This window comes from Sciurus carolinensis, chromosome 7 (assembly GCF_902686445.1).
Source record: "Sciurus carolinensis chromosome 7, mSciCar1.2, whole genome shotgun sequence".
NCBI lineage: Eukaryota > Metazoa > Chordata > Mammalia > Rodentia > Sciuridae > Sciurus > Sciurus carolinensis.
In genome coordinates, this window is record NC_062219.1 from 118,417,661 (window position 1) to 118,427,315 (window position 9,655).

Genomic DNA, 9,655 nt, shown 5'->3' on the forward strand with positions numbered 1-9,655 from the left:
CTTCACATCTCCACGCAGGATGCAAATGGAAAGAGCAGAGGGGCCCTGACCTCAGGGAATCCCATCAGCCAGCCTGAGGAAGGCATCCTAGCAAGCACGGCCCCTTTGAGTCCCCTGCATACCACGTCCCCAGTACACAGGCATGCAGAACCAAAAAATGGACATTCTCATAACCTATTGGTTTAAAAATTGGAGAATGTGTAGAGAGCAAAGATAGGGACTGGAACCCAGAATAAGGGTGATCCAGGAGGAGGGACCAGCATGAGCAAAGGCCCTGAGGCAGGAGCGAGCCCATTGTGGGTGCCCCAAGGAGGAGGCCAGAGGGGCCTGACTATAGGTGGTGACCAGATTAGCCCCAAAGATAGGAGGAGAAGGGGACCAGGGAGACAGGGCTCTGTGGGAGAGTTAGAAGGGGCTAGGGTCCAAAAGGGGATTAGTGCAATGTTTCCCTGCACCTTCCAGGTGCTCAGGGGGTGCCCAGAGTCAGAGGTTAAGGAATGTCCTTGAGCCATGGAGCCTGGCATGAAATAGGCACATAATGAGTATTTCTTCAGTGACTATGACAGTCCCTGGGGGAATTCACCCAGAGGGATTGAGTGGAGTGGGCAGTGCTTCGGAGCAGGTGGGACCCGTCCCCAGTCCTGGGGATTTGGGAGGGCCAGGGCCAGGAGGCACCCCCTGACCCTGCCGTTCTCCTGCCAGTTCGTGCCCTTCAGGGACTATGTGGATCGCACAGGCAACCACGTGCTGAGCATGGCCCGCCTGGCCCGCGACGTGCTGGCGGAGATCCCGGACCAGCTGGTGTCCTACATGAAGGCGCAGGGCATCCGCCCGCGCCCCCCGCCCGCAGCGCCCGAGCCGTCGCCCCCACAGTCCCCGGCCCGCACGCCCCCTGCCTCCCCGCTGCACACGCACATCTAAGCCTGGCTGTGCATGCAGGTGGCCGGGACTGGGGAGGCCAGACGGTAGGCAGAGTCCCCAGACCCTTTGCTGTCGGCCCACCCAGCCTTTTGGACATCGGGGTGCCTGGGAACTGGCAGGGGCGGGGCCTCTGGAGACTCCTCCCAGTTTCCCGGCCTCACTCACTGCGCAAACCCAGGGAGTGGGTACCGATGCCGCAGGCGTGCACGGGGTCGGGGTCGGAGTCGGGGCTCAAGCCCTTTTCGTCCTGATACGCCTCCGTAGTGCAGCTAGGACGGTGTAAATGGGGATAATGGCGGCCCCCTCGCCCACTCCAGGTGACCCCATCTGCTCACCTACCACCCTGAAACCTGACCTGGGCCCCTCCCAGCCTCCTGAGCTGTCTACTCCTATCCCAGGTCCCCCTCCAGTTGGCTCTCCTGTGCCCTATTTCCAGTGAACCCCTGGGGTTAATGCGTCTGCAGGAAGGCCTGCGCCTGGGACCCTCCCAGGAGCACCCTATGCCAGGGGAGCCCTGCAGACCCCCGCCCGGACTGTGACAGTGGCCCCTAGGCCACATGCTGGGCCCGGAGTAGGAGCTTGTTAACAGAGCCCTTTCTGGAACCTCTGGGGTCCGGTGTGGCACTGGTTCCAGACACAATGCCTGGGCCTCTCCCTGGTATTGGCCAGAGGCACTTTCCCAGCTGACTGCTGGCTCCAGGTGTTCCCTGCTCCTCCCAGGCTGCCCAGGGCTCTTGGTGCCCACTTGGCAACTGTCCACCCAGAGGCCTCGTACCCTCTGCCCTCCCAGCTCACGGGACAGGAGGCAGGAATGCTGGGCTCCAGCCCTGCCCACCCCTGTCTGCTGTGGGAACCCAGGCAGGCCCTTCTGCCTTCTGGGCCTGTTTCCACATCTGTATGGTGAGAGGGTTGACCAGATAGTCCCGGGTTTCCTTCTGTCGCGACTTCCATGTCCAGCTCTCCCATCGCACTCCTCACCAGCGCGACCCTTACCCCACGCCGTCTTGGCTCAAGGGGTCACCTTGTTCCATTCTGTCACCCCAAGTACACCCCAGTCCTTCAGACTTGGGCTCCTGCCCCTGCTGTGGGAAAGGCGGGAGAGGGGACCCCCCCACCCGGCCGCCGCCAGCCTCTGCCCACCTGGGGCGCAGGTCTTGCATGCTGTCCTGCCGCATGGGGCTCCTCCGCCCACTCATCTCCCGGGACCTGGGTGGAGACTAGGCCCCTCTCTGGTGGCTGCCCTCCCTGTCCTGCATGGTGGTGGTGGTGTTTCTGTCTGGTCCTGTACCTGTCTCTGAGACTGTCCGTGTGGAATTTGCCTTAAACTGAAGTAAATTTGGTTCTTTTAGTAGAGTTACTAGATTTCCTGTCTCCGTAGCATGGGTGTCGCTGGGTGTTGGGAGCCCAACCTCTTCCCGCCCCCCCCCCCCGTCTCTTTCAATTTTGTTCAACAAGGGTTCACTGAGCCCCTGCCTGCCCTGGGCTGGTCTCTGTGCCAGGCACAGGGGATCCTCAGTGGACAGAAGACCGGCCATCTCCATGGGGAGCCTCCAGCAACACCAAAGTCAGGGAGAAGCACAACAGCACATAAGCAAATAGGATCATAGTGCAGTTTTGGGTGGTGATAAGAGTTACAAAGAGAAGTAAGAGAGAGTGGCAGGATAGATGGGGGTGGAGGGGCGTTTTATTTAATTAGTTAACATTTTTCTAGCATTGGGGATCAAACCCAGGGCACTTTAACACTGAACTACACCCCCAGCCCTTTTAAAATTTTTTTATTTTGAGATAAGTTCTTGCTAAGTTGCTGAGACTGGTCTTGAACTTGCAATCCTCCTGTCTCAGCCTCCCAAGTCATTAGGATTACAGGTGTGTACCACCATGCCCAGATAAAGTAGCATTTTAGATGAAGTGACTAGGAGGTGGCAGTTGAAGTGAGCTCTAAGGAAATGAGACAGGAAGCCATGCTGATATCTAGGGAAAGAAGGTTCCAAGTAAAGGGACTAGCAAGTGCAAAGGTCCTGAGGTAGGAGCTTGGTGTGTTTGAAGGAGAACAAGGAGGCCGATATGGTTGGAACTAAAGAAGGGAAAATGCTGAAGGAAAAGAAACCTGAATGCGTAGCGCTGTGTAGTCCACCATTAGGCATGATTTGACATTCACTCTGGTGAGACCAGGGAACCATCGAGGAGATGAGAGGTGAGTACGTGATCAGATTCTCTAAAACCTATGGATGACTTTATTGCATTTGATCGCTGGTTTACTCATCTCTCAACAAGTATTTACTGGACACTGAGCCAGTCCCTGCTCAGTGAGACACTGAGTCACATGCAGTCATACCCTCAGAGGAAGCCCTCATCTAGGGAAATGAGGAGGGTGTAGTGCCACCAAGAGGTATTGGTGCCAGACTAGCAGACCAGGGCCTGGGGGCACCAAAAGGGGGCTTCCAGCCCATCCTGATTCAGTGGCCACGTGCCCACGACAAGTTCCTGCTGCTCTGTGCAGGGGGCCTTCTCTTCCCTTGGAATTGTGCAGTCCAGCGGAGTGACGGCCAGGCAGTGCACAGGGTGTGTGTGGCACACGCCCCGGGCTGCTACCCTTCAGGCTCACAGTGAACACTGTCCTCCTCCTGGCCTCCCTTTACGTGTAAATCCCAGTAGCCATCAGGGCCCAGGATCACAGGGAAGGGGGCTTCCGTCTTCTCCCAGCAAGTCTGCCCTCACATTAGCCATGCAGGCTGTCATTCCGATCGTGCACATCAGAAGGCATTCAGTACTAATTATACCAAAAGTTTGGGACTTATTTACTTGTGATGATTTTATAGTAAATTAGAGCTGATTCACGGCTGTCCCTGTAATTAGGTGCCCTTGTGACTTGCATTTCGCTTTGAGTGGGAACAGGGTGGGGTCACAGCTCGGGAGAAGGGAAGTTCCCATAACCTGTGGCCCATCATACCTCAACTTGGGCACCGTGGGAAAGTATGGAGAGGAGATGCCGCCCAGCAGAGAGATCGGGGTTCAGAGGTGCTGCCCCGAGACGGGACACCGAGAGCACCTTTGCTGTGTCTGACACTGCAGCCTCTCTCCCGGTTCTTTCCCAAGGTGTGTTCCACAGAACTCTGGTTCCCCGGCAGGGAGTTTGGGAAACTGCTTCCTCCGAGCCCCACTGGGAGAGCGTCAATGGCCTTTAGGGTATTCAAGGCTCTGACAAGTTCTGTAGCAAGGAGGCAGGTTTGACTGGGTTCAGTCTGCTATTTCCCAAGCTTTTTGACCACAAAGTCGGTGTGTGTGTGTGTGTGTGTGTGTGTGTGTGTGTGTAGCTGACAACACTCTTACCAAGCAAAACATGCTGCCTTGAGTAGAAACGATCTCTGCAGTTCCCAGGCCAACAGGAGCCTGAGGCCTGTTCCAAGGAGGCTGGAGGCAGGCCACAGAGGGCGGGAACTTCCCCGAGGAGAGGGGTGGGGAGGAGGACACTGGAGCGAAGGAAAGAGCCTCTCCAAGCCACCTTGGGAGGGGAAACCACACGGAAGAAAGTGGATGCTCATAGATTCATAAGCCCAACTTCATGGCTCCCGGGTTGACTTTATTTTCGTTCCATTATGGGGCTGAGGGATGTGTGGGACCAAGCCCCGGGGAGGCGCAGAGAAGGGTGAAGCGATATAGAAACGCCTTCCTGGACTCTCCCCCTGACCCTGCCGGGCTGTCCATTCCCAGGTCACTCCTTTACTTCTCTGCCTTTGGAAGCCCCTCTGACCCCCTTTGATTCACTCATCTCAAATGCCTCTGAATTAAAAGAATGAAAATCATGATAGTGATAATGACCACAATTTTTTTTTTTTTTGGTGCCAGGGATTGAACCCAGAGGTGCTTAACCACTGAGCCCCATCCCCAGCCCGTTTTTATATTTTGAGACAGGGTCTCACTGGTTTGCTTAGGGCTTCACTAAGTTGCTGAGGCTGGCTTTGAACTCATGATCCTCCTGCCTCAGCCTCCCGAGCCGCTGGGATGACAGGCGGGTGCCACACTCTTATGCACTAGTATCTCTTCTAAGCACCTTACTGTGTCGAGTTCGTTCATCTTCATAGCTGCCCTGCGAAGGAGGTACTCTCATGACCACATTTTACAGATGAGAAAACTGAGGCACAGAGAGGTGAAAGGTCTTGCTAAAGTTCATCCAACTAGAAAGTAGCGAAGCCGAGAGGTCTCCGAGCCTATCCACCTCGTTACCTACAGACGTGAGCTCTACCTGAGCCTGTGTCTGCCTGTCCACCTGCTGGGCCACCTGCCCCTGTAGCTCTGTCTCCCTCCTGGTAAACGGAAGGTCTGGGCTCTACCATTGCTAAGGCTCCTCCCACCACCCCTGAATCACAACCCTCCCAGCAGCCTCTCCTCTTAGACTCCTGCCACCCCCCACCCCACCCCCGCAGGCTTCCTGGGGCTCTGACATGGCCAGGCTGGGTGCTGTCCATCACCGCAGCAGTCCCTCCCACCCCCCTGGGATGCCTTCCTGTCACAGGCCTGCAGAAAAGTCCCCTGAGTCCTGCCCGGAAGGGGCGGGAGAGGTAGAAGCAGAGGAGGGGGCTGACGGCACAGTTGGAGTAGGCCAGGATGGTGCAGAGGCTGGAGGCCACGAAAGTCACCAGGGTGTCAGGCAGGTGGCCCGTGGCTGCCACGTAGCTCAGCACAGAGCAGGGTCCCCACATCAGCATGAAAACCACCAGCACCACAAGGATGAGTCCTGTGTTCTCCTGGTGCTCCTGGACGCTCTCCCCAGGGGGACCTCGGGGCCGTGTCCGCAGGAGCCAGCCCACGTGGCTGAAGGAGCAGCCCAGCCCCAGGGCGCAGGGCAGGAAGGCCAGGCCTCCCAGCAGGACAAAGTAGCACCAGGTCCGCGCGGGGCTGAGAAGCAAGAGGCAGGCCTGGGCCTCGGGGGCCCCCACGGTCTGTCCCTCCACTGTCACCCGCTGGAACAGCCAGTTGGGCAGCGATGCAGTGAGACCCAGGACCCACATGGCCCCACAGAGCAGCAGGCGGGCACCCGGGCTGGCGGGGAGGGCCACGTCAGGCCAGACCACAGCCACGTGGCGCAGAAGAGCCGTGGCCGCCATGCTGTAGAAGGTGCAGAACATGGTGGCCGTGTTGGCGGCCTGGCTGGTGGTGCAGACGGTGGGGCCCAGCCACCAGTCACGCCGGAGGAAGCTCAGCAGCAGCACGGGCACCACGCAGCCAAGGAAGAGCAGGTCGGACAGCGTGATGTTGACCATGAGGCCGTTGGTCAGGGCGAGGAGCGGGCGGGGCGCACCTGGGCCCCGGCCCAGCACCAGCAGCATGAGGCCGTTGGCCAGCAGCCCCACCAGCAGGATGAGGCCGCAGGCGCCCGCAAAGACGCGGCGGAGCAGCCGCTCGGGCGCCCCGAGCCCACTGGTGAGCGTGGCGTTGGGCTCCATTCTGTCTCGACACAAAAGGGCGGGATGGAAATCAGACCCACGGCCACCTCCCTGCCCCGGCCAGCCCGCCTCCTTCCACAGCCTCTACCCACAGTGCACCCTTGGCAGAGGCCAGCCCCGCCAGCCCTGCGCACCTCCACGGTCCAGGCCCCATCCCGACTGCCCCTCTGTAGCCCTGACCTGGGACGTTACTGGATGACTCTCCACCGCGCTTCCCTCAACAGTACAGAAACAAGGAAATAAAGCAAGCTGCGCCTGGTGGCACACACCTGTGATCCCAGGGGCTCGGGAGGCTGAGGCAGGAGGATCCTGAGTTCAAGGCCAGCCTCAGCAACTTAGCAAGGCCCTAAGCAGCTCAGACCCTGTCTCAAAATCAAGAAGGGCTGGGGTTGTGGCTCAGTGGTAGAGCACTTGCCTGGCATGTGTGAGGCCCTGGGTTTTATGCTCAGCACCACATAAAAATAAATAAAGTAAAAGATCCATTGACAACTTAAAAAAAAAATTAAAAGAAAAAGGACTGGGGATATGGCTCAGAGGTTGAGTGCTCCTGGGTTCAATCCCTGGCACCACACACACACACACAAAATAAATACATAAATAAAATAAAAGGAAATAAAACAGACCAAGAGCAGCTGCACCAAGGACTGAGACTCAGGTCATTTTCATTTTGTTGTTACTAATTTCTTTCTAAAATGTCTGCGGGGAGTATACATGTTCTTATGATAATATTTACTTATTTATTATAAATAATAAAATACATTATTTACTTTTAAATAACATATTTTTATGAATAATATATTTGTATATCATGTACTTAAAATAGATTTTTTACAATAGTAAAATACATTTTAGTTTTTATAAAAACAAAATTGTGCCCTACCTGCAGAAAAGGCAGACTTAATCTGAAGTTCAAATGGGAGTGTCCTTGTGAAGGGCTGTGGGAAACTCTGCTGTCCCCATCCCGGTTCCCAAGCTTGTGGGCACATTGCGGGCCACCAAGGGGGTTTCAGCAACACTGAAGCCTGGGTCCCACCTCCAGAGATGTGATGGACTTTGGGGTTTTTTTCCCCTGCTAGTGGGGATTATGCCCAGGGCTGTTTGACCACTGACCACATCCCAGCCCTTTCTATATTTTATTTTGAGACGGGGTCACTTTAAGTTGCTTAGGGCTTTGCTAAGTTGCTGAGGCTGGCCTTGACCTGCGGTCCTCCTGCCTCAGCCTCCAGAATAGCTGGGATTACAGGCGCATGCCTCCACGCCCACCTGGGCTTTGGCATTTCGATAGATCCCAGGTGATTCTAAGGGATAGACCAGCATGGGGACCACGCCCCAAAGTTGTCTTGTGATGGGTCCCTGATGGGACAGGGGAGTTGCAACAGGTTGCCAAACCTCCTCCTCACCCCCACCGTGTCCCACAAGCTGAGGACGTGGCTGGAACCCAGGGGCTGCCACTGTTGTCTGCCACCCGCACAAAGGCAGGCCTGGACAGTGGCTCTCCAGTTATCTCAATGACCATTTCCCAGCGTTCCCTCTGCCCCAGGTTCTGGGGCCAGCGGCAAAGCAGACCTCCCCAGGGGGTCTTGAGGGAGGGAGTCTCCCTCCTCTGTTGCCCACACTGGTGGCTGGGGACAGGAGGGGGCCTTCCTTCCCTTGCCAGCTCAAAACTAGGCCTGAGGGGTTTCCAGGAGCGCCCCCTACAGAGCCCTCTGAGTTCTGCAGGCCGCCCCCCAGCAGCTGGGGAGGGGCCAGAGGGGCTTCTGTAAATTCTGACACCACCACCCTGGGGCCCGCACCGTGAGGGGATTGGGGAGAGGATCCAGCCCAGACACCCGACGGCCTGGATGGGTGGACACTACAGTCCAGCCACTGTCCAGGACTTGTCACTGCCTTCTCCTCTCGTTTCTGGCCCAGGCCCTCCAACGACTTGGAATAACAGGGCGCGTGTGTGCGCACGCGCGGGTGTGGAAGGTTGAGGGCCCAGAGCCCTGCGCTAAGCATTCCCATAAGAAGCTCTGTGACCCCAGGGTTCAGCTCCTTCCCACAGGAGCCTGGTTTCAAAGCCTGCCTCCAGCATTTACTAGCTGTGTTACTATGGGTGAGTTACTCGGCCTCTCTGTGCATCACTTTCCTCATCTGTGAAATGGGGGTAATCATAGGCCCAGTTTCCTCAGGGTTGATGCGAAGATTAATTGAGGTAAACGAGTTCGTTGCTTAGAAGCGTGCCTGGCACACAGCAGGCACTGGGTGAAGGTGGCGGCTGTTCCGCCCCTGCCTCCCTCAGTTCTAGAGCTCTCTTCTTTAATACCCTGCCCGCCTCCATTCTGTCCCTGTACTTCCCCTCTCACGTCACGCCCTGAGCCATCAGCCAGCCACCCCCTCCTTTTCTTAATCAGCCTCAAGTCAAGTTGTGGTTAGAGCCCACTCGGGCTGAGAATGCCCTCGGAATTCAACACCTGCCTGGAAGTTTACTCTGAAGTCTACCTCGAGTCCCTCCTGCTGCCGTCCTCACCCACCTTGTGCTGCTCTGAGGTTCCCGCGTCCTGCTTGCTGACTTGAGTCCTTCGACACTGAGAAAGGCTGGCGGCCTGGCCAGCTGTGCTCTGCCCGGAAGGTGGATCCAGCCGGAGAAGGCCAGAGGGGTCCCTGCAGGGGGCTGCAGGCCCGTTCCCGCCCTGGCTCCCCCAGGACTCACCTTCCCTGCTGTCCTCATTAACTCCTGGTCCACGGGACACAGGAGTCGGTGCTGTCTGGACCCCGGGGACAGCCATTAACAAGAGCAGGGCCTGCCCCCACCCTTGCCACCACCTGGAAACTGCCCTGAGCCAGGGGGCCTCTGGGGCCCGAGGAGACGAGGAGACACTGGGTTGAGAAAGAATTCGGGGAGGGTCTGGGAGGGGGTCGCTGGATCCCCAGGCGTCCCAGCCAGTCCAGAGGTGGAAAGGGGTCTGCTGAGAGCCCCCAGTTCCACCGTTGCTGGAACCTTCCCCAGGTGACACCTGGCCTCCACTTGTGGCCTCCCTGGACTGGAGGAGGGCCAGGGCCCCAGCAGGGACTGTGGGTAAGCAGGAAGGAACAAGGCTCCGTCCTCCGCCTCCCACTCCCCTCCCGCTGCCTGGGTGTCTCTCCAGGAACCTGGGCTTTCCTCTGATTCAGCTGGGGAAGTCCCCAGCGCCCAGCGGTTACCAAGTACCAAACTCAGCACCCAGCACCCCGGACACTCAGTCTGTGGTGAGCGTCGCTGTGGTTACCGGAAAGATGTGTCAGACCTCGCAGCAAACAGAGGGCAGGAG

The 9,655-nt window shown here is 57.5% G+C and overlaps 2 protein-coding genes across 6 annotated transcripts in view; one reads left to right on the plus strand and one right to left on the minus strand.

Annotated features, from left to right (window-relative positions):
- Cpne5 (copine 5) overlaps nt 1-2,235 on the plus strand; it is an 88,603-nt gene extending 86,368 nt beyond the window's left edge. For all 5 annotated transcript variants that reach the window (XM_047558183.1, XM_047558185.1, XM_047558186.1 and 2 more), the window contains one exon: nt 703-2,235. In XM_047558183.1, the coding sequence (XP_047414139.1) occupies nt 703-921 (219 nt within the window). In that variant the 3' untranslated portion in view covers nt 922-2,235. The remainder of the gene's footprint in view (nt 1-702) is intronic.
- Nucleotides 1,079-6,365, minus strand: LOC124989308 (allatostatin-A receptor-like). The gene is made up of 2 exons (XM_047559212.1): nt 5,437-6,365; nt 1,079-1,190 (listed from the first exon to the last, which is right to left on the minus strand). The coding sequence occupies exons 1-2, from the start codon at nt 6,363-6,365 to the stop codon at nt 1,079-1,081; spliced, it is 1,041 nt and encodes a 346-aa protein (XP_047415168.1).
- Between the last annotated feature and the right edge of the window lie 3,290 nt (nt 6,366-9,655).